This window comes from Misgurnus anguillicaudatus, chromosome 8, assembly GCF_027580225.2.
Source record: "Misgurnus anguillicaudatus chromosome 8, ASM2758022v2, whole genome shotgun sequence".
NCBI lineage: Eukaryota > Metazoa > Chordata > Actinopteri > Cypriniformes > Cobitidae > Misgurnus > Misgurnus anguillicaudatus.
Genome location: NC_073344.2, coordinates 25,531,519 through 25,556,317, shown reverse-complemented (window position 1 = coordinate 25,556,317; position 24,799 = coordinate 25,531,519). Strand labels below are relative to the sequence as shown.

At 36.9% G+C, this 24,799-nt stretch overlaps 2 protein-coding genes and 1 long non-coding RNA gene across 3 annotated transcripts; 2 read left to right on the top strand and 1 right to left on the bottom strand.

The window, feature by feature from the left end:
- Nucleotides 1–717: 717 nt before the first annotated feature.
- On the top strand, nt 718–6,104 carry soat2 (sterol O-acyltransferase 2). The gene is made up of 14 exons (XM_073870082.1): nt 718–872; nt 2,462–2,563; nt 2,892–2,944; nt 3,022–3,161; nt 3,238–3,288; nt 3,481–3,588; nt 3,689–3,971; nt 4,475–4,550; nt 4,678–4,762; nt 4,852–4,897; nt 5,008–5,137; nt 5,246–5,343; nt 5,776–5,874; nt 5,955–6,104. The coding sequence occupies exons 2-14, from the start codon at nt 2,467–2,469 to the stop codon at nt 6,102–6,104; spliced, it is 1,416 nt and encodes a 471-aa protein (XP_073726183.1). The 5' UTR covers nt 718–872; nt 2,462–2,466.
- A 72-nt stretch (nt 6,105–6,176) lies between these two features.
- Nucleotides 6,177–7,326, top strand: LOC141365758 (uncharacterized). The gene is made up of 2 exons (XR_012370781.1): nt 6,177–6,318; nt 6,690–7,326. It is a non-coding gene; the product is annotated as an uncharacterized lncRNA (long non-coding RNA).
- Nucleotides 7,327–10,955: 3,629 nt separating this feature from the next.
- igsf8 (immunoglobulin superfamily, member 8) lies at nt 10,956–18,513 on the bottom strand. The gene is made up of 6 exons (XM_055212997.2): nt 18,081–18,513; nt 15,082–15,462; nt 14,494–14,946; nt 13,941–14,351; nt 13,117–13,542; nt 10,956–12,304 (listed from the first exon to the last, which is right to left on the bottom strand). Exons 1-6 carry the CDS (start codon nt 18,118–18,120, stop codon nt 12,171–12,173), a joined length of 1,845 nt encoding a protein of 614 aa, XP_055068972.2. The 5' UTR covers nt 18,121–18,513; the 3' UTR covers nt 10,956–12,170.
- Nucleotides 18,514–24,799: the final 6,286 nt, after the last annotated feature.

The window sequence follows — 24,799 nt, the reverse complement described above, 5'->3', positions numbered from 1 at the left end:
CATTTTGTAAAATATTGAGAAGCGAGCTTGTGCTGTCTTTCAAAATATGAAATGTTTGATATATTAAAAGACGAAAAATGTTACATATTATTTTGTAGAAAGTAAAGCTTAATATAAAATTTGAAAATATAATTAATTTTAACCTTCATATATTAACATATATTTCAAAATGTATTTCAGCAAATACATTTCTAATTTTATAACCTATACGGCAAATAATATATTTCTATGCCAAAATATTAAAGTTTGTATAAAAATATTACATTATAAGTATATTTTTGCAGTTGAAAATAAACTTCATTTTAATATTTTTAAAACTGTTATGTTTACAATATAAATGCTTTAAAATATATTTCAAAATATACAAAAAAGGGCCAAAAATATATTTTGAAACATATTACGAAAAATGTATGTTTCAACAATATATTTTTTGACCATTTTTTGTATATTTTAAAGCATTTATATTTACGTTGCATTGGAAGAAAAACTGTATGTTACAAACCTTCAAACATAACAGGTTTAAAAAGATAAAAATAAATATATTTTCAACTGCAGAAATATACGTATAATTTATACGTTTTATACAAATTTTTATTTTGGTCAGAATTTTTTTTTTTGTATGACAAACACTTATCAATGCAGTGATATAAAACTGTTGTTATTATTATTATACCATGATGTTCAGATGAATTTAGGGTCAGTGGGACAGAATTCAGTCACTAAACAGATCAATAAGAGTACCGTGGTAAATCTGTGTGTGACCTCACGGTTAAACAGAGCAAATCTGATATATAAAGACACACACACACATGCAGTCAGGACAAACACAGAGCTCATGCACACATTCAGTTTATCTGAGGAACATTTATAAGGTGAGTTCAGTCTTCATGTCATCCTTCTGAATATTCTGACTTATTGTTTTACATTTGTGTTCAGAGATCATTCAGTTTGCATGTTATATTCAAGTCATCCTTCAATGACAGACTGCTGGGGACTTTAATCTTATATCTTTAATACATTATTGTAGCACGTTTAGCTTATATTTCAAAATAAGAATATTTTCTTAAATTCTTATATTCACAACATGTACTTAACTGGTTTAGTTTCTCATGCAAAATATTCTTCATTCTGACGTGAAATTTTTCTTCCTTTTTTTCTTTATTCTGAGTGTCATGTGTGTTGCTCGTGTTTTCAAAATGTGTGTTTGTTGCATCATGTGAACCATGTGCATCACGTGTTTTGTCAAAATAAGTGCCTGCTGCACACGCGTCAAAACCATTTATTATAAAAGAGACGCTCACATTCACAAAAGACACACAAGACACTCCCTTAACAGTAAACTTTGATTATGCATGAGATTATGTGAGTATCTGGCAAAAGGGAGCGTCTCTTTTATCATAAACCCCTTAGATGCATCTTGAGCAGGCACTTATTTTGACAAGACACGTAATGCACACACGATCTCTCGACACACAGAACACATATTTTATAATAAGGAACAATACGTTGTGACAAACTTCGCATCAAGCACCCTCGAAAAAGAAGTCACTGGCAGTCACTGCTAAATTATCCTCATGCATTCAGTTGTCAATACTGTAATTTATGGCATAAATCTGCTGTCCACAGCTTTCCTTCAGACTTCATCTGAGATGGTAAACAGATGATAATACACACAACAGTACGAGGTTACTCGCAGTCATCAAGTCCCCTCACTCAAACGTTATCATTGTTTACATTTAGTTTTGTAATCTAGTTGTAGTGACGGGGGTGAAATATACCTGCTTAACACAGGTTATTTTAGGTCAATACAATAAATATACAGTCATATACAACAATGACCAGAACATTCAAAGTTAAATCATAGAGAAAAGTTAAGATGCTTCTTTGTTCAATTAAGGATTGTTAAACTTATATTGTTGATTTGTCATATTTTATCATCTGAATCGAGTACTTTGGCCTTACATTTCCTATATAGCAGTGGTTCTCAAAAGATGGTGCCAGGTTAATTCAACCTACTATTTCAAGTTTTTTGCTTGTGAAAAGTTGACATAACTTATAAAATCAAGTTGAAATTGTTTAACTTAATTCTTTTAAGTTAAAGTAACATAAAAATATATGTTGATTTGACAGAAATGCTGCATGTTTTTTACAGTGTAGTTTTATGACATTTTATAAAATACATTCATAAATTCTGTATAATTAAACCTTAGCTTACCGACAGCTCGACAACACTCTATCATTTAATCAGTTTTGTTTAATTAAATTATAATTCTAATTTAAGTTTAAGTTTTGACTTGTGAGTTGACATAACTTTTAAAAACAAGTTGAATTGTTTAACTTAATTTAAGTTAAAGTAACATAATATGTTGATTTGACAAAATGTTTTACAGTGTCTAGAGTTCTGGTGTATATTCAGTATTTCTGTTTCATATCACTAAACTTTGACTCAAACTCACAACAGAAATCATGATCACACACGACACAAGCAACGGTGTGATTCATCGCACAAATCCACGAGCATCCGGTGAAGATCAGCATCGCTCAGAGAACGGATTCATTAGACGTGAGTTTGTATTACTCTACTCATGATGTTTTACTGTACCGATACTTTACTGAGCACAGTGATTCTCAAGCTCATTTATCTTTACAAGACTAGAATAAAATAAAAGAAAATAATGAAGCCACAGTGTCACGGTCAATCCATAGAAATTAAATGAAAAGTTCATTCTTCTTTCCTCTAAACGAGTTTCTTTGAAAAAACATCTAACACTGTTTTAAAACAAATTTTAATTATTAAGCAGGTTGTTAAAGGTTTGGGAATCACTCATTCAGACAATGATTGACACAATTCAATGAATATTTTGTATTAAAGGTACTGTTTGATGTTACAGATGATAATTTGACTCATGGGAGGGAAGTGACACAGAGACGAGATGAGATTGAGGTGAGAGACTATAAAGATTTGATGGTGTTGTTGTAAACAGTTCATTACATCCATGTGTGTGTGTTTGTTTTATTAAGCAGAAGATTAAAGCAGATGTGATCAAACATGTTAAATCTCAACTCAATGAAGTTCTGGACAAAGCGCTCACAGACTTGATGCAAAACACCGTGAATGATAATCACAGAAACACTGATGGAAAAGGAAGCTGTGACGGCAGGTGAGCTTTCTGTCTTCTTCTCATCATAGATTTTATCAAGATGAAGGAGTTTTTATACATATATATTTGTTTTTAGGCACAGACTGAAGCAAGAGAAGATGTTTGTGGCCAGATGTTCATTGCTGGAGTGAGTACAATATTTTCAGGAACCCTTTAAAAGCATTAAACATCAGGAAAGTGACTAATTCCTCTATAAATAGGAAAAAATTTGGGTGAAGAGGGCTTAAAACTAGTTTATAAAATAGGAGAAAGTTCAACTGAGATGATAAAAACAAATAAAGTTAAATGAAGTGAAATGTTTATTTGTGTGTGTTTTTAGTGAATTATTTGAGATCAATCACATCAGGACCATCTATCACATGTTCATCGCTGCTCTTTTCCTCTTCGCTTTGAGTACTTTAGCGGTGGATTACATTGATCATGGCAGGTGTGTGTGTGTGACATCATCATTCTGTGTATGTGTACACCTAAAGCTGTGTTTTTACTAAAACAGATGTTTAAAGACTGTAAATCTTTGTATATTTCAGATTGGTTCTGGACTTTGATTTGTTTTTTTACGCATTCGGGCAGTTGAATACTGTGATATGGGCCTGGTTTCTCATGTTCTGTTACACATTGTTTGGACCGTATCATGTACTGAGAGTTTGGGCCGGACGGTACCATCGCTGTGAGCACAGGACTTGTGTAACAGCAGTGTCAGCACTTATATTGTGTGTTACTCAGCTGAGCATTCTGGGAATATTTCCAGTGTATGTTGTGTTAAAGTACCAACTGCCTCCCGCATCCCGATTCATCATCATACTAGAACAGGTAAACTAATCTATATACTGTACTACATTTAAGGAATAATTGACGACGGGACGATTTGTTGATTATGTAAGGAATAATTGACTCCGGGCCATTGAATTATAAGAAAATAATGCACACCCAAGGTGCAATGCGGCACCAATTATTTTTTTTCAAATAATTCAAAGGACCAGAGTAAATTATTCCTTTTATAACACAGTTACCACAGACATTCTGGTGGTTATTTTAAGGCATTTGACAGATCAGGTGTGCGGTATACAGAAAATATTATTTATTTGAGGTTCAGGGTCCAAAGTCTTCTAATCTGACAAATAAAAGAAACTAGGTCACTGAAAAAAGTAAAGCAAAGTAATGGGGTCAGAGGTCTGGGATCCAAAGATCATTGAACAAAACTGTCAGGATTGATTTAAATAAATGTCAATATAAAATTATAATTTATGCTAACGAAGGAACTAATATAAAGAGAAGAGATGGATGGAGGGATAAATCTTATTGTTGTTTCACAGATCAGATTTTTAATGAAGAGTTACTCATTTATCCGTGAGACGATATCAGTCGTTGTTAGAAACACATCACAGAAAGGTAACGATGTTAAATCTTACACTACTGCTAAATTCTGAATATGATATTATTATAATTTATTACAATACTATAATATATGAATATAGGACTATTTATATGATCACTCATCATCTGTTTACCTTGACAGGTCAAGTGTTGCGCTATCCGTCTCTTCACAGTTATTTGTACTTCTTATTTTGTCCCACATTGATCTATCGGGAGGTTTATCCACGGTAATCAGATTTATCAGTATAGTGACATCACTTTATTACAAACTTACAAAGTAAAAAATCAATATGTTCAGTGTTTGTTGTTCTTTTAGGAACACGTGTATCAGGTGGAACTATGTTGGCATGAACTTTCTAAAGGTGGGATTTAATGTTTACTCTCAAACAAACAAACAAACAAAGCCCTTTCACCTAAAAGCTAAAGAACAAATGAGGAATTATATGTGAGTTTTTGATTGTTGTGTCTTCAGGTATTAGGCAGTGTGTTTTATCTGTACTTCATACTGGTGAGATTGTGCATCCCAGTGTTTATGAATAAAAGCAGTCAAGCGTTCAGTACGCGCACACTCATACTGGCTCTGTTTCACGCTGCTTTTCCAGGTATTTATACACTATAACACACTAACAAGTCAACTTTATCATCTGCTCATGTGTTCATCATCTCTATTCTTTAATGCATGAGAATCTGTTTGATGTTTTGGTTCTTAGGAATGTTGATATTAATGTTGGGATTTTATGCCTTTCTGCACTGCTGGCTCAATACTTTTGCTGAGATACTGCGATTTGCTGACCGGATGTTCTACAAGGTAAACACACACACATGCAGACACACACACACACACACACACACACACACACACACACACACACACACAGACGCACATGCACAGACACACACACACGCACTTCACTAACTGTAAAACAAGATTTTTTTCAATGAAATTAAAAAAGTACGTTATCTATTTGCCTTAGACTTTTGAGTTAAATCAACTTAAAAGATGTAAAAAATATTAGTTGACACAATTTTTGCATGAACTAGTATGTTATGCTAATAAAAATTTTAAGACAACCAGGAAATTTACTTTTTTAAGTTGAACCAACAAAACTTTTTACAGTAAAGCCCCAGAGGTTTCTGGACTGACATTTAATTGATTCCAAAAAATGTTGTAGTATATATTTACCTAAAACAAATCAAGTTTGTTGATATTTCAGTCATTTGTATTTGGTTGTGTGATCAGGATTGGTGGAATTCAACGTCCTTCACCAATTATTACCGCACGTGGAACATTGTTGTACACGACTGGCTTTATTATTACGGTTATCGTGATTTCCTCAGGGTAAGTGAATGCCATCATTAATGATATCTGATCATATATACGATATGAGCAATGACAAAAACTCATTCTCATTGTTTCAGCTATCAGGTGAGAAGTTTCGCTCGGTGGCCACACTTTCTATATTTGCGGTTTCAGCTGCGGTTCATGAATACGCCTTCACTATGGGCTTTGGTTTCTTTTATCCCGTGATGTTTTGCACATTTGCTGGAATAGGAGTGAGAGAGAGATAAAGTTTGATTGACAGTAGGTCTAAACTGCTTTGCTTTCATATAGTGAATTGTCATTTGTATTTTTTCAGTGATATTTACGTTTGCACTGAATGACAAAAGGACGAGTCCGGTGTGGAACATCATTATGTGGATGTGTTTGTTCATCGGTCAGGGCATTCATGTCTGCCTGTACTGCCTGGAGTGGTACGCCCAGATTCACTGCCCGCGTACCGGGGTAAGAATTACTCTATTGGTTTGGAGGTCATCCATATGCTAATGTAATCTTAAATGCTAACTAAATGAATTTAAAGATGAATAAAGTAACTGTCTGGAAGGGCTGTCAATATAAAAGCGCAAAGACTTTCCTTAAAGCCATTTTGGAGATAAACAAAATGTAAAAGTAGATCTCTCGTGAGAAAAATAGCAATGACTCATCATGCACTACAATTTTAGCCCAATCGAAAGCTCTCTAGAATGACTATGCCCCTCCCCTAATTATAATAATTATAATAATGACTGTAATGTAATTCAAGCCTACTGGCTATGAAATATATCCGTATCAGAAGGATGTATTTTAATGTTTGTATATTTATTCCCTTTAAACAGACAAGCTTCTGGGAGTTGGTGACTCCACGGTCATGGACGTGTAGCTATCAATGACAACACAACACAAAAGTGAACTGAACTTGTCCATCATATATTATGTAATATAATATACATATAATAACCAAGACACTGACATCAAATTCTGGTTTTAACAAAAAGTTTTACATTATATAAAAGTGCACTGTAATAAGTTAAAAGTTGAATGAAAAATGTTCTACTAAAGTACAATTGTACGTAAAAAAACTAAAATTTTTAGATGTTACAAATTGAATTAATTTTTTAAGTTGATTCAATTTTTCACTTTTTACAGTGTGGTTATGGACTGATCTGATGGAAAAAGAATTTAAATGCATATAATAAGAGAAACATCAAATTTATTTTGCTAACATTTGTACAATAAACAACTTTGGCGTTGTGTTGTGCCACCACGTAAATGGACAACTTAAAATCCTGACGCGAAAACATTTATGAACCACTATACTTACAATAATATTTGTATTTAGACTTTTTTAATGACTTGATATTTAACTTTTAAAATATTGCTTTTGGGAAGGTAGATTATTTGTTGAATTGAATGCTAACTTTAATCAATGTGTGTGTATATTTTGATCAATGTAATAAACATTATTATAAATAAGCTAAAATTGTCACGACACGAATAATGCAGAATCCAGGCGCAGACAGTATAGTGAACACAAATGGGAGTTTTATTTAAATAACACAGAAAACAAAACCCAATTCAATAAATGGACAGAAGGGTAACATAAAACTAAATAACAAACTTACTAAACTAACCACACAGAATCTGGATTTGGCTGAAGAAGAACACGAATCACAGGAAGACACACAGAATCTGAACAAACAATCAAGCACAAGGCTGTTTCTCAATTCTAAGAACGCAAAGAACAGACTTGCGTCCTTGTGGAGATCGGTCTTGCCAGGCGACCTTGGAAGAACGAACTCGGAAGTTTTGCCGCAATGACTTCTGGGGCGTAAAGCGATTTCAGCAAGTCTGCACTCGATGCATCCTCGATATCAAGAACACATCTGGGTATTTTCATGCGTCCTCTGTCCTTGCGTTCTTGAGAATTGGAATTGAACTTCGACCGTTAATGATGACGTAGAGCGAGGACACGAGGACGCAAGATCGCTGAAGAACGCATATTGAGAAACAGCCCAAGACAGAGAACACGAGGGCTTAATAAAGGGAGCAATCAAGATGGGAACAGGTGGAAATCATTAAACAATCAAAGCGGGAGAACACAACAAGGGAGTGGGGTAAAAGTGACAAGACACTGGAAACACGTGTTGCAAAAAACCCATCATATGAAGCCACGTGTTCCCACACAGAACATTGTACTGTCAGGACCTTGCCATACAGAATAAGACCTGACTCCAACACAAGGGTCTGGCAAGACCCTGACAAAAATAGTGTAAACATTAATATGAACTGTGATATTTTAACTTTACAAGTGGCAGAAATTCACAGAAACTTGGAACAAAGCTTCATGTAAAAATACAACATCTGCACAACCAGAAGATGATAAACCGCTACTTCTCCAAAATCAACATTATCATATAAAACAAATCAGTCTGGAGAGAAGTCATCATTGTGTTCACTGCACGAATACAGAAAACAAACTTCCTCACACAAAAAAAAACTTCACTCAGAAGATCCTTTATATCACGAGTGTTTTAGAGAAGCTGAAAGTCCAGCGCCCGTATTCATGAAAAATCTTAATGCAAAGAGTGGCTCCTTATGACAAAATTATAAGAAAATTCCTCTTAAAAATGAAGGAAAGTCATTCAGCAAGCATCTTAACCCTTAAAAGAGGTCTTATGATTCAGAAATGTTAGAAGTACAGAGGAGGACATCAGCAGCAGAGAAAGTGGAGGGTGCACAACAGATTTTTCATGAATACAAGCCCTGATGTTTAAATTTGACTATGTTTAATTACATCGTCTGTGTTCTTGGCTTCCAGTGTTTGTTCAGAAAAAAGGAGTTTAACAAAGAGAGAAACGACAAGCGCTTCATTGTCAACATTTTATTACAAAACAAAAAGTGAATGTTTTTAAACAGAAATTGCTTCAGCGTTAGAGATATTGAACTGTACAAGTCGATCAGTCACTGAGGTTTATCTTCAGTTTCTGCGGAAGTGAAATATCTGATTTTTTGTTCTTGCTCACAGATGTAAGATCTAACTTGAGAAAGAAATGACTGTTTTGTATGCCAACATCTACTTCACTTTAACTGTTACCAGGGTAATAAAGTCACAAACCAGCAGCACATCACAATAGATATGTAAATGTCAGGGTGTTTAACATACGATACACATACAGCAGTGGATATAATGTACAACACACGGTGAAGCATACACAGAAAGTCTTTCATTTAAACCTGGAAATAAAGACTTGAAAACATTTTAAATCAAGTAAAAAAAAAGAGATTCTGCTTACTAGGATTTCTACATCACTAAGCAAATGTGATGTTGATCATGTGATCACTGTACAGATGGTCATTGAAACACAGATCACCACAGATCATCAGGTCACAATGATCTTTCACACAGCTGTTATGGTGATAACTATACTCTACAAGTTAAAGAGCATTTTACCAGGAGCTCTGAGAGGTTAAACAGCACCAACTCTACATCTGATCTCCTTTACAACAGCAATTTATTCAAGACACTGCAGTTCAATTTACACATCAACACGACTAACAGTACAGTAAAATCTCACAACATTAAGTGTTACAGTACAAATCCTTCAGGACAAAGCAGAAATGAAACACACATTTGACTTCACATCCTTAATGATTCATCAGTGCATGCTATTCCAAATAAAACAACATAAAAATGAAGAAAAGTTGGTCCTGGTATCTCATAACAAAGTAAAGTGGCAGTGTTTCAGGAGGCCAGTGCTTCTTATAGTTGACTCTGATATTGAAGTGGTAATGGGTTAATGGTTGGTTTCTGCAGTGAGACTGTACTAGAAGTGTTATACTAATTCTGTACATCTGTCATTGACGTCATAGCTCAAGAGTCACTACTGGGAGATTCAAGACTGTAAACATGAGTCTAAGGGACAGATTAACTAACAGCTACCGCCAGCGCAGACCATCATTTTGCCATTAAATAATGACTGTCTGGATTTAGTGAAGATGCGCAGTAAATAATTCGAACTGAAAAGTTGTTTTTGCATCTGACCATATTGCATATGCATTTTTAAAGTTTCCCTTTTAGATGCAAAATTTATGGGAGGAATTATTTAAATGAGTAACATGATTTACTAATGTTTGCGCATGTGATATTACTGGTATTTGTGCCATTATTTAACCCTGAAAAAAGCATGTCTTAATTCATTTTGTGCTTAAAATGGCTGCAATTGTTGCTGATAAGTGACATCAGAAAGCATGTGATACAAGGCATAGGATTGTTTTAACACGAAACCAGAGGAACATATTATTCAAAAATATTGTTTGCTAAACCATGTTATTGTTTATTTGCTGGAGGAAATAAAAGAGGAGTCACGAGGAGAAGTCACACAATAATAGCAGGTGGCTTCGTTAGCTGTGATGTCTGTGGTGCTGAACTCAATCTCATCAGGTGTTAGTGAATCACCAGCACCTCATCAGCTCGGATTATTTGTTACCCCGGACTAATTTGCGCTGCTCTTAATAAATTGCATCGGTCATTATGGAAATCAGCTTTTGCATCTGTGTTATTTAATTTGCGCCTTTTAAGTAAATAACCCGCAGATATTAACAATCCCATTCATGCTTTTTTGGAATTGCGCTCTCGCGTTAATTTTCTTCAATTTAGTAAATCTGGCCCTAAAAGTGTTGTCATGCTGTCATTTTCTTGTGTCTTCACAGTAATAAGTCACATAACATTTATAAATCTGGTTATACAACCGGATATCTGTGCCGGACAGACAACAGATACATATAAACGCCAATGGATAGTTTCATCCAGGTATTAAAAGATAGATAACCCTGTATGTACAATCTATTTTCTAATCAATGTGTCACAGTATAGTAGCCCTGAAAATAAATGTACAACTTGAATTTGAAATGCATCTGATAGCGAGAGAGATCTGTCATGTTTGTCTTGTTGATAAAGGACAGAATGAGTATAAACTATGAGACTTATACGGGTCAGAATGACATCAGCGGATTGAGAGACATGAGGATTAATATTCACCTCCTATCACGTGACTTGACTGAATAAGAGGATAAATCAGATTTCTGCACACATACACGGTAAATAAGAACAGAAAGCACACAGTCCTTTATTTCACAGTTAATGTGTCTTTAACATCAGAGAATGAAGATCACATTACTGCAATCTAACACACAACAATCAGATGAATGATTCAGCAAAAACAACACGCAATATCTATATACACCGATGATTGGGTTATAAATAAACTGATCTTAACACATTGTATAAAACAAAAAATGTTTTTGTGTCAATATTGTATAAACTGTACCTCTAACTTGATATAAAGTGACAAATCTGAGGATGTTTCAGGAAACATAAAAAAGACAAAATGAACATCAGGATGTTTCTTTTTAGCTCTGTAACAATGTAACAACTAAATGAGATACAGACATTCAAGTCATCCCAGTTTCTCTCAGCGTTGTGTCTTTAACGTGTAAACATTAGATGTAAACCTCTGATTAGCTTTTTTGGACCTTGTATCTCAGTGGTTCTGATCCCTTTGATCACATTTGTATTGTACTCAGGAAAATCTTAATGTGCAGTTCAAATAAAAAACATTACGATTATTTTCTATTGTATTACAACCAAAACACACAAACCAAAATTTGTGTAAATGATAAAAAACTTGTACATTAGTAAACTACAATTAAAACAATTGTGGTATTTGCTGTACCGAAATGTAATTTATGCTGTTTAATAATAACAATAATATTATTAAATAAACAACTGAATGTTTTATTATACTGCAGTAATAAGAAGAATATTTTTTGCAAAAATATAATGCAGTATATAATTATCAAATATAATGTAATTTTGGCTGAAAACATGACCCAGACATGTCTGTGTTTATAATGAAGTAAATCTGAGTGAACATTAGAGAAGGTTTGGGTCACACTGCAGTGGACTTCACTGATAAGGTGCATTTCATTACCAATACAAAAACAAACAATGATAAACTATGGCATGACATATACACGAGAGACAGAATCCACTGTAAACTCACATTTCATGTTTGTGTATCTTTACTGCTTAGCAGATATTTATATCCAGCACACAAGTCTTTCCTTCCTGAACAGATGCGCATACAACATTTGCTAAAAGTGGAGCTTAATAACAACACCACACCTTGTGTGGGTCTACACATGCATTTGTGTGTCATGCACACATGAATAAGCGTGAAAGCGGTACCGTTTTGAGTGCACATTTCAATCAAAGTATTGTGTCACTGAATGTTCTCATTGGTTTTTGCATGAGTTTCCTACTTCCTTGTTTTAGAGCGTTGTTTGGCGAGTCTCCTCATGAAGCAACACGTCACAGCTGCGATGATCATCACGCCAATAAACAACGCAGACGAGACGCCGATCACCAGGGGAATGAGCAGCAGATCAGCAACTGCAGGTAAAAACACGTCAATGCAAATATCAACCACGAACCATCCATTCAACACCCTTATAAACACTTCTGAACAACACAAGGTTTTCCTGGTAAACCTTTGGCAGGGTTGTTGTATAAAACGAGTCTTTTCCTTCTTGAAAAGATCTGCTTGAATCTACTTTTCAATTTTCAGTTGTTTAATATATATAATGTGTCCTTAAATTAAACTATTGAACACACATTTACTTATATAAAACAAAGGTAGCTGAGTTTTGTTTAAGAAAATCATTGACGGATCTTAGTTTTTTGCCATTATTAGAGCCATAACCACATTAATAAGAAGTGTGTAACATTTTGATTATATAAAGAGTAATTATGTTTTTAAAAAATGCTTATTTTTGTTATTTGCACCGTATCGTGTGACTTTGACTAGTTTATACACGTTACGTATATGCAACAATTTTTAAGTATAAAAATTATGACAGAAGGGTTGGTGCAAGACTCATTTTTTTAAATACTTTAATATTTTTCCTAATAAACTTGACAACAAGAAAACGAAACATTGAAAGACAAGGTAAGGATTCACGCTTAAAATCCTTTGTGCAATAGTAAAGAGCAGAAATGGCTTTGATCGCCATTACAGCAATTTAAAAAAAAAATTCAGATGATGGGGAGAAATAGAGAAAAATAGGGACAACCTCAAAATGATAGATATCATTTATTTGTACATGCACTAAACACTACACAACAGATTCAAGCATCACTTTTGATGGATTGCAGAATCGCTGTGAGACGAGCGGCTCCTATAAAGTTGAAAACATCATTCTTACCTCGTGCATACAGGTACAGGTGTACGGTCTCAGACTCCGCTCTGCCGCCTGTGTTGTACCATCCGCCGTGTGGGTCCTGTGACCAAACCTCCACCTGACACCGATAGTGACCCTGATCCTCATCATGGGCCGAGAATATTCTCAGCCTGTAAAAACTCGTGGACACGCGATCGACGCTCAGTTCACTGCTGTTACTGTGGATCTGTGCCAGACCGGAGTAGGTCAGTGTCGCCAGGGCGCGACCTCTGCTGTCCTCTGACAACGGGATGTTGTTTCTCTCAGGATCTTCTGCCTTCTGAAACCACTTCACTTCCACCTGGAAAGGACCTGTGGTCAGCACAGAAACGTTGCAGAGCAGGATGACCGTACTGCCTCGTTTCAACAGCGGTCGATGGAGCAGATCAATGGTGGCGGATACACGGACATCTGATGAAGCACAGGAACAAAAAATTTTTCATTTTACATTGCAGTTTCTGGAATCTTTCCATGGGAACTTAATCTAGGGAATTTTGGAAATATTCCAAATTGGAAACTTAACCAAAATTTTTTGAAAATGTATATAAACTATATTATATACAAACATAAATAAACATTTAGCAGACATGCATGCAGGATGATACAAATTTTGAAGAATCCTGATACGCTCATCAAGCCTAGATTTATTTGATCAACCAGTTTATTCCCATTAATTCACATGGAAAGTTTCCAGCCTTGAAAAATCCCAGAATTTTGCAACCCTATGAGGCATCACTCTTATCTTTTAATCTTAAGGTTTGTACACATTGTTCACAGATTGTAAGATTTACCCATAAATTTACACGTACCTTCAGTCTTCAAGTTCACTGTGACCCAATCAGACCTCTGAGTTATGGTAGCAGGGCTCGATGGTCCTGGCGTTAGTCGCCCGGCGTACACGCTCACGGCGCACCGGTAGAGTCCGGCATCAACGGGGTGAACAGAAAACAGGCGCAGAGAGAAACTCCCGTCTGCTTCCTTCTCCATACTGCCTCCCCCTGCCCTGCTGACATCATCGCCCCAGCTCACAACACCGTCAGTACCCATGCGTGCCACCTCCACCTCCGTTCCCCCTGTCCGCCCGCGCCGCATCCACTGGACGAGGAGCGCCGAGCGGTTCCACAAACCCACGCCAGACACCTTACAGGTGAGCGTGAGAGGAGCGCCGGTCTGCAGCGATACAACGCCTTCTGGTCTCGAACGTACGGTGAGCGTTTCCGCTGTGAGAGTAAACAATAAAATTAAACAGATTGGTTATTAAATAAATCGCACATGAGTGTCAGAAGTTTTTTAGATTAACTACTTATTAAAAGCACCTTGCATTTAAATCAGATTAAATAAGAACTGTTGTTTATTTCTAACCGAGAGGTTGAACGATGAGATTTCCCATCTCCATGGTTCTCTGAGCGATGCGTTCCCATGTGCCCTGTGGGTCTCTGATCCACTGCACGGCTTCGCAAAAATACGCTCCCGAATCGTCCGGTGTCAGCGCACTAATCTTCAGCACGTAGAGATCCCTTCCTCCATCTCCGTTTATCTTTTCCAGAGCGATTTCTCCGTCTTTATATCTCCTTTCATACGATCCACCTCGCCCCGGAGTCACGTGCAGCTCGCGATCCAAGGCGATGATTTCTCGAAGGTTGTGGCCTGCGGACTCCGTCCCCTTGCTGCTTCGCATGCCAAACGTGACCGCCACGTGAGTGTGCTGCTCCGATTGGACGGAGGCCATGCAGGTCAGCTGAAGCTCCGCCCCCTCGATCATAGGCTGGCCGCTCAGGATGCGCGAGTGTGTTATGAGCAGAGTATCTGGAATCACTTCAGAAAGAAGAATACATTACAAATAAAAAGGCAGTAATGAACGCCCAACAGGAAGTTGAATTTAAATTAAAAGTCTAAGAATTTCTAATGGCACTTAAAGTTTCATTTGTTGTTTCATTTTATGCCACCCACCTTTGACCACCACTGATGAACTGTAGTTCCCCAGGTAGCGGGAGTCAGTGCTGGGCGTGTAACATTCGTAACGACCCTGGTCCTCTGGGCGGAGCCTCTGGATTATCAGTCTGACTTTGTCGCCCGAGTCCCTCTCCACCCGAACCTCGCCCGATCGTACACGAGGCTGGAAGGGAGCGTACGGGAACTCGGTATCTCGTGTGGACACCACATGCATCTGCTGACCCCTGGCATCCTCCCGGTACAGGGACCACTCAAAGTCCTGAGTCCGTGAGCCTTCGTATGCTGAAACGGTACAGGGCAGGGACATAGGGAACCCGGCTACTCGGTACAGTGGACCGGGCGGGACAAAAACGTCACGGCAAACACAACAATGGAACTCTAAAAGAACAAAACAAACAGGAAATGAACATATGTCACAGTAAATTGTGTTAGCTGTGCACAGTCTGGCAAGTTAACCAAAATCATCAAAAAAAAGAAAAAAAAGAAATATTAAGAAAAGTCCATTTAAGATCTCTACTGGCTTACCGCTGTACTGACCTTGTTTACTGAATGGGGTCAATTTTAAGCTTTTACTTGAACTAAACTTGAATGGGAAGCCCAAGGAATGGATAGCAAAGCAAAGTTTGTAGGCGAGATTCTGGCCAATTTTGATCGCGACTATGCTGCATCCACTTGCATCCAAGTTTTGATATTTGACAAGTTTATGGTATGGTATGAAATGCACCTTCATGGAACATGATCTTTACATAATAAACTAATAATTTTGGCACAAAAGGAAAAACAATAATTTTGACCTATGCAATTCATTTTTTGGTTTTTCTAAAAATTCCCACGAATGGTAATAAAGGTATTTATTGTCTTTTTGAGCCCAGTAACTGCTTGGTGTCCCAGTCCAGCATAATGTTTGTGTAATGTGTTTCTGAATGAATAGGCCGACAAATAAGAAACAGTGAACCATTCTGTCAGTCCTGGCCTCACGGCTGATGTCATCTTTTTATATAGGGGCAAACGTTTTTCAACCAGATACTAGGGATGCACCAATATATTTCCCGGTTCCGATTCCATTTAATAAAAAATAATACACAATAATTAAACAATTCCATTTGTGTTTATTAACCAGTGTCAAAATATTTTAAATGAAAAGTGAATTCATATTTTCAGTCACTATATAATTTTTTCCTGTTGACATGTTAGCAGCAGTTCTCAAAACGTATGATTTGAGATTTATATATATGCTGGAGCAAGTGTTTTGTCATATTACTCGTACAGCAGCCTTTGCAGGATATAATTGTTTTATGTGCATGCTCGCATTGATGCATATAGGCTTATATATAATGCATACATTTTGAAATATAAAAATGTAAACAAGGATCAGATATAAATTTCTTAAAAAACGTTTGTGTTGATAAGCACCCTGTTTTTTCAACAGTGGGTGTTCGTCACAACGTCAAGCAATGCAACAACAGACGCTCTGGAGCCCCCAAACGCTTTAAAGAGGAGGAAAATGGCCGAGACTGTACTGTATATTTTTCATAGTTTGTGACGTGCACACCACTGCGTGTCACACTGTACCGTCAACAGCCCTAGAATCCACACTTTGACTTTCTTTTAGACATGTTTGTTTCACATCAAAACTGCTTTTTGAACCGAAACTTAAGAATTATGTGCAGTTCCGGATTCTTTTAAAAACAGAACCGAAACTGAATAAGAACCCGTTCTCGGTTCCCAACCCTACCGATATACTGGCCTATAATCGGTATTGGGAGATAAAAGCAATTTCCCCACTATCGGACAATTCCTTTAAAACAGCCGATGACAATCAAAAAGGGTCAGAAAAAGCATCGGAACTCAAACTGTGTGATTACTCATGATAAAGCTGTCTCTGTAACAACCATACAGGATGTTTGCATAAAAAAGGCAATATAGCAATAAAAGCAAGTGGTAATGTGTCATCTATCTGAAAAAAAAAAACTAAGTTTTCCCATAACGTGTCTGACGGTTTGACTAGTGATTAACTGGCGAGATAAACTAAGCTATTGTTATGCTGTTGACACCAGTGGTTGGGTGTGATAGTGTCCATGATCCTGTTCATCAAAAACTTACACAACTTGAAAAACGAGACATGTGCCGAGACGTTTCCCTATTTACTACACGACACATATATCGTTTAAACCAAAACGGTTACTGAGTGGATGACAAATAACATAGACATTAACTTTAATGTTGTTTTAAATAGTTTTAGATGAATTAGATCATGTCAAACTGTATGAGACTGCTGGGTTGACTTATCAACAACACTAAAGTAGTGACTGTAAATAATGCAAAATAATAATTATTATGCATTAATGTGTGATCTCCTACAAACACATATTTTGTGTCATTTCTGTCTGTGGCTGTAGTGTTGATGTCTCATCACAATATGTGACACAACACACATCCTCTCATGAACCGAAACCAGAAGGCTTTAAAAACAGATCAGATGTATAATTAAACACACAACTGCAGCAGAGAAAATCCTGAAAACATGTGCATGGTACATGATGACGTCATTATTGTGACTTGTGGAGGACACAAAACTGAACACGAAAAAATGCCAAACGAAGTAAGAATGTTTCATAAAGAGCTAAATCAATGTGCATACGAATGGTTGAAAATCTCATTCATTACAAAAACCAAATATCACACAAGGCTTTACATGCAGAGATAAACCATGAAATTGAAAACGAAACTAAAGGTTAATTCCAATTATCATCTGACAGAATCGCTGTACCAGAGTACTTTTGTAAGGGTGTGGTAATGAATTGAGTAACAGCATCACCTATGCTAGTTAGTTACGTAATACCCAGTGTACTTGGTAGTTTCAAGAAGACCACTGATAGATGTCAAAAAGCCACGAATACCGCGGTACCTCAACATTCAACACGATATTATCGAATGATTACCCAGCACCACATCCGCACACAATAGCATTTATATACATAGAGAGTTGGACTCACCCCACAATAAAGCGATGAACGCGATCCTCCACGATGCCATACTGCTTTAATCTCCAGTAGTACACGCTCGCATTTACACAGCTTTACTCTGACTCCACCACTAACACATGCTTGTCAGACATTTGCTGTCGGTAGAGAAGTCAAACGCTTTTATCACCACAGATTAGATAAACTAACGCGCCAAAAACCAACGTGAACTGACTGACCGCGAGCATGAGCTTCTAACTTAACCTGACGTAACCAGCGGTTTATAACCCATAAAACGTGTGTTGTTAACCAGCAATGTCATAACGCTAATCTTCTTGTATTTCATGCACTATATTCCTTTAAAATCCTTTTTGTCTTGTAATCGTATCGCCCACAAGATTACAGCAGCTCGACTGGACGTAGCGCATCACACTACAGCGAGACTCACGGCTGTCCAGTGACGTAACGCAGCGTGGAGACTGCAGCCAATAGGAAATCACCGCGATGAAAGGATTGACTCAAATTTAATTATTTTAATAACAATGGTTGAATCCTACGGTTGAATCTAGGCCAATCCCACAGAAAATGTTTCCTATGAGTTGTCTTGACTGTATTATAACTTGTATTTGTCGTATTATAAAGATATATTAAAATATAAAAAAATTAAATATGTTATAAAATATATATTAATGACAACTATTTTATCTTGATATTTTTACTAGTAAAAGTCTGCCCCTGCAATAGCAATATAATTACAAATGACTGTAATGAAAATGTACGATTTCAGTCAATAATAAAGTGTTATATTAAATTATTATTTTATATTCATAATAATTTGTAAAATGATAAATTATACAAAATATATAATTTAATATTACAGTTTATAATTGTCTAAAATCGTACATTTTCATTACAGTCGTTTGTAATTATTCAATTAGGATAAAATAAATATTTTATTGCTATTGCAAGGGAAGATTAAATAGTTGTCAGTTATATTTTTTATACTTTTTATAATGTATGTTATTTTTGTAATATATATATAGTTTTTAATATACTTTCTTTGACTGTTTTTATGTTACACCATTACTGCTTAGACTAGATGTTTATGGCTCCATCTAGTGGAAATGTATTGATGTGAATAACTCACATTATAAAACATATTTTCAAGCTCAGGTTCTTTTACAAAACACTGTCCTTATACGTTATTAAATGGTTAAAACAATTAAAACAAAAACTAGCGGAGTCAACTTTACTTTTTTCTTTTATTTATGCAAATCAATGTAAAGGTCAAAATACAAAAATACTACAAGAGCCAATCACAGCCCCTCAACAAACGCATAACGATAAGAGCAAAGCATCGTGGCGGTAATGTTTAGACATCAAGTAATGTAATAATATTGTTTTTATAAATATTTCAATAATTTTATAAATTATTTTAAAACTAAATTAGACCCATTCTTTTTAAAGGAGTTTTAAAAAGTTGTTTTCCTCTACACCACTCTTTTCTGTGCGCATCTCTCGTGTCTCCTCAGTGGGGCAGCATTGATTCATCATGAGCTTGTTCACGCGCATCTTAAAGGGATAGTTCACTCCAAAATTTAAATTTTCTCATCATTTACTCACCGTCATGTTGTTACAAACCTGTCTACATTTACTGTTCTGACGAACATGAAGGAAGCTAGGTGTGTAATGTTTCTAACCAAACCGTTTGTAAAACCCTTTCACTTCCATAGCATTCTTTTTTCCTACTATGAAAGTGAATGGGGCTCATGAACAGTCACTGTTTGGTTACAAACATTCCTCAAAATATCTTCCTTCATGTTCATCAGAACAAAGACATTTATACAGGTTTGTAACAAATGATGGTGAGTAAATGATGAGAGAATTATCTCTTTAATAAACTTTCATTACTACAATGTGGTGTTTTTTAAGAGCAAATCATCGGTTTCACATTAAATGTTCAATTACTCATATTTGCAATCATGTTTATGTAACAATTGCTTACACACCGTATGTCTGTGTTTCATGCAGAAAATGCGCTTAATGTCAATGTTTCGTCACACATCCATCTAAAACCATTGCTCTGCTGTGGCCGTGCCATGGCGTCTCCTTTATCAAACTTTAATCTGAGCATTTCGTGATCTGTTCACTGCCGTTTGAAATATGAATGTAATTGCTTGTGCTGAATGATTTTACTATAAAGCGCCACTGCAGGCGATTTATTTCATCAGATCTCTATTGACACGCACACACACACACACACACACACACACACACACACACACACACACACACACACACACACACACACACACACACACACACACACACACACACACACACACACACACACACACACACACACACACACACACACACACACACCAAGCATCCTCTCTGCAGCCTTGGCCCCCATCTGTAGATTCAATTTTGTGGCTTTAGCAGGAGCCAAAATCATCAGCAGATTCTGTGTATCTTATAAGAAGTCGAGTAAAGTTATATGAACAATTTTTTCCTTCCCTCAATGTGCTGTGTTTCCTTTTCTTGTGTGTGTTTTGATCCCGGCTCTTGCGGCGGGCCGCGCTGCGGGCTGGAGTGGCGCTGCCGTGTTATTTTTGGCGGCAGCAGCGGTTGGTGGCTCTGGAGCGGTCCGGCTCCAAACCCAGGCCGTTTAAGGGAAATCTCATCAGCGTCATTATGTGCTCAAACTAACCCGTGTGTTAATTTCAGCACGTCCCTCAACAACAACATTACGATACGTATACATGCACTCTTAACGTTCTACCCTACACTCGTGTTATTGCTTTTTGATGCATCATTTTTGATGCATGTCTGTCTTTTAATGTAGAGGTCTGAGCCCAACGTGAGACATTGTTGAGATCTCTTCAGGAACTCTGGAGGAGACACATGTGGTCTTTTTCTCAACATTTTCTTTCCATTCAGTAATGGTGATTTTTCTTTCCCTTGGGTAAACACAGGAGACAATATCAGTCCTTCAATCTGTGCCCAGTGTTTATATTTCTGCCCTCTTTGGCTTTGATTGTTTAACGAAAGTCCATTTAACAGACCGAATGAAGACGGTCTCCATCACTGTCCACCTAAGTGTATTTTTGCTTTAAAGGTTTGCTTTAAGTTAGCGAGACTCAAATAAACACAGAGGCTTCCGACCAGCGTTAGGCGGGAGATACTAGGTCAAGCATTGCAGTTGTCTACGTCTGCCTCGCTATTAGAAGCCAAACTGGTTTGTGCGGCCTTAAGCATTTTTCGTCCTCCCATTACGTGCTGTAACATCATGTTAAAATGTCCCTCTAACCGCTCTTGGCAATAAATGAGAGAACCAAATGATTTTTATATATTTATTTTTAGTGGTGAGCATGTGTGTAAATGCATGTGAAGTCAGCATGCTTGAGCGCGAGTGCATGTCTGTACAGCATGTGCATGATGCCAAACAGTTGTGTGTGAGTGTGTGCATGTGTGTATCAGGTTATATGTCAGCGTGCATGATGCCGAATATTTGTGTTTGTGTGTTAACCCACAAAGATATTTCGATTTCTGCTGGATATTAAAGAAGCATGCCGTGGCAACGGCCGTCAGCTTGCCAGCGGGTTTGTTAGGGGGTGTTGTGGCTGTGACTCCTGGGGAGGGAAGCGGCTCATGGTCAGGGCCCCTGCCGGACACACTGGCGCCTCTTTCTGGAGGACTTCAGAACCACCACACTCCTCCACCAGAACCCTGCCAACCCAAATCACTCACTTTTAACATCCTTCCAGTTCTCTTTCTCTCTCTCCCTCTTTCTCTCTCTCTCGCCCACTCTGAGGTTCTCTTTAAAGACATTTTCCTATCAATTGTTACATTTTTAGTCACGCTTTTAAATGTCTTCACCTAATGTGTTGCAATTTAGGTATTAAAAAGGAATTTAACATTAAAAAAAATGGCTGTGTAATTAAAATTTTGTCCCACTCTTTCATACACTGTAAAAAAATTAGAAATTGTAGAAATTACAGTGTTACTTGCAGCTGGTTGCACAAAATCTGGTGCAAAAAACAAAAGGTTGATGATAATCTTGAAGATAATAATTCTGTAAAGATAAAGACTTGTTAATATTTATTTAACTTTAAACAAACTCTTGCCAGTGAATAACATAAATTTAAATCTAAGTTACCGGCAACCAGCTGCAAGTAACACTGTAATTTCTATGGATTTTTTTTACAGTGTATCATAAAAAATTAAATACTAAAATTTAAACAAAACATTTTTTGGGGTAGGATGCACGGATATATCTGCTTATAATTTGTATCTGCATGTAAAAGCTGTTTTTAGGGCAGAAACACACTTGAACTCATACTGAAAAATTGCTGTAATTATGCAGCTGTTTCCAGTAACTTACTGTAGATTTAAAACTGCGTGTTATAATTTTGTGTGTTATAATTTGAACCAGAAATTTTAGATGTTTAATGTTCATTTAATGTTGTTCATAATGTCCATTGCCAGTAAATAAAAGACATTTAAATCTACAGTAAGTTACTGCAAACAGCTGCCAGTTATACTGTAATTTCTACAGTAATTTTTAACAGCGGATTATTTTGAATTGGATGGCAATGACACAATTGCAGTTTGTACTTTCTGCACTTCTAGGATTTCAGAAAAGTGTCGGTATCAATGCATTCCTAATTTTTTCCTAAATAATTTTAATACCACACCAATATAGTTTGCGGCAATGAACGAAACGGCATTGCAACACATTCACAATAAAAATGAACAAAAAGAAGAAATGGAAAGGAAATGTTAATTCAAAGCGAATAACAAAGAGGAAGTAGATGAGTATAAAAACTTGTAAAAACCCACAGAAAAGGGAAATTGAATTCTTCACCTCCAGTAAAGTATGAAAGAGAATTATGAATTTAAGGCATTACAGAGAGTGGATGTCTATTTTAAAGTGTCACAGCTCATTTCCTTAACGTCCATTTTTTTTTCTGGAAGCAATTTGTCATCCGGGGGACATTTAATAGGGAACATATTATCTTTTTACAGGGGCATGGACTCTGCCACAGCCTGCCCACAGTTCCTATAAACAGAATTGGTCCATTTAGTGGTGCGTTTGATACATTTTCGGCTAGCAGCGAGCTCAGTTACAGACTGGAGCTCATAAAGGCGCCCATGAAAGACTCAGATAAGTGCTTCTATTCAGACGCCCTCTGCCAATGCAGTTAATTTAAATGAGCTAATGATGATCAATCTTCATTTGTTGTGCCAAACTAAATACTCTCTTTCCTTTTTCTTAATCGTTTTCCATCTGACCTCTCTCGACCTCTCCAGTCTTGTTTTAGGTCTGAAGTTGACTCTTCTCTTCTCCTTCATCATCTGTTTTGCAACCATTGTTGACTGAAGTAAAGCCCCAGGCAGCACCATACACCCTTCAACACATCTACACACCCCTTAAGAGCCCTAAAACAATGAGGCGCTCACTTGAGGACACCTGTGCCCTTTCCTGTGGACCTCTCCCTGCCCTGAGGGCGAGCTGTAGATTAGTGTATGGGCCATTGTTACCACTTTAATCAGGTACAAAACAATTAGACAGAAGGTAAACTTTGTTAAATCTTCATTGTTTATTCTTTACGTTATGGATGTGTGTAAACACGGTTTTGTTTCATTTCCTAAAGCATCCATTATAGTTTCTATTGCATCAAACTTTGCACAGCCAAACATAAACAATGCAAAAATGTTGCATGTGTTTGGCCGCGCCGACCATCTCCGACCAGAAGTTTGTGCTGTCCGTCTTTTTCCTTTTCTTTCTTTTTCTCTTCTTTTTCTCTCATGGCTCTAAGTATATTTATCTTTTTATGGCTTTACTTGAGGCAGATCCTCGTCTTTCCTTTTTTCCTCCTCCAACATAAAGATATAAAAATAAAACCGCCACCACAGGGGAGTATAAAAGTTCAAAAATAATAGCGAAGCCCAAGTCAGAAGCCACGGACCCTCCTGTACCCCCCATATAAACCTCCTGCACCCCACACACCCCCACCCATGGACGAACACCCCACCCAACCCTCCGCCCGCGTCTTTAAAGCTGCGGACGCGACCGCCAGCCCACTTCAGACCACCATAAACATGTCAGGGCCTGATGACAGAGCCAGGGCCCGGGATGCTTTATACCAACTGACCTCAACTCCTGCTCATTAGAGTCAGTAAATGAGAACCATACAGGCTGTGTAAAAGAGCGGTCGTATGAGAAGAGAGCTGAAGCTATATGAAGACTGATGCGTGTGTTTGATCAAATAAACGTAGGCCGGTCTGCTGTGTGTGCATTGCTTCCGGAATTCACAGCTTCTTGTTTCAGCGTCAAAACTATTTACACATTTTAATGCTGGAGTTCAGACACGAAACTAAAATTCATGTCTAAGACTTCATTCCTGCAACAAAAAATAAAAACACATTTTTTATACACTGACAGAAACAATGATCTCTGGAGCAGTGACACCTTTTAGTATTTATGTAAAGTTATTTGGTAACAATTATGTTCTTTGAGGTATACTAATAAGGTGCAAAGGTGTATCACAATGACAGCTAGGGACCATTTTTTGACCATCGTTTTGAGTGAAGGGAGCTTTTACAGTTTTAGGTGAAATAAAACATATGGAGGTCAGATGCAAAAACTGCTAAACGCCACCTCTATACTTTTGAAACATGTTATACATTCAACAAATACTTTCGCTTCAAATCAAATATGAACACTGATGTTTTTTTGCTTTAAC

Excerpts from the sequence above, each read along its gene's own strand:
- soat2 (XM_073870082.1), top strand. The coding sequence starts at position 2,467 with ATGATCACACACGACACAAGCAACGGTGTGATTCATCGCACAAATCCA. Across the intron at positions 3,972-4,474 it reads TCATCATCATACTAGAACAG|ATCAGATTTTTAATGAAGAG; the intron begins GTAAACTAATCT and ends GTTGTTTCACAG. Across the intron at positions 4,898-5,007 it reads TTGGCATGAACTTTCTAAAG|GTATTAGGCAGTGTGTTTTA; the intron begins GTGGGATTTAAT and ends TTGTGTCTTCAG.
- igsf8 (XM_055212997.2), bottom strand. The coding sequence starts at position 18,120 with ATGGCATCGTGGAGGATCGCGTTCATCGCTTTATTGTGGG. Across the intron at positions 15,463-18,080 it reads GTTCATCGCTTTATTGTGGG|AGTTCCATTGTTGTGTTTGC; the intron begins GTGAGTCCAACT and ends TTGTTCTTTTAG. Across the intron at positions 14,947-15,081 it reads TTCATCAGTGGTGGTCAAAG|TGATTCCAGATACTCTGCTC; the intron begins GTGGGTGGCATA and ends TTCTTTCTGAAG.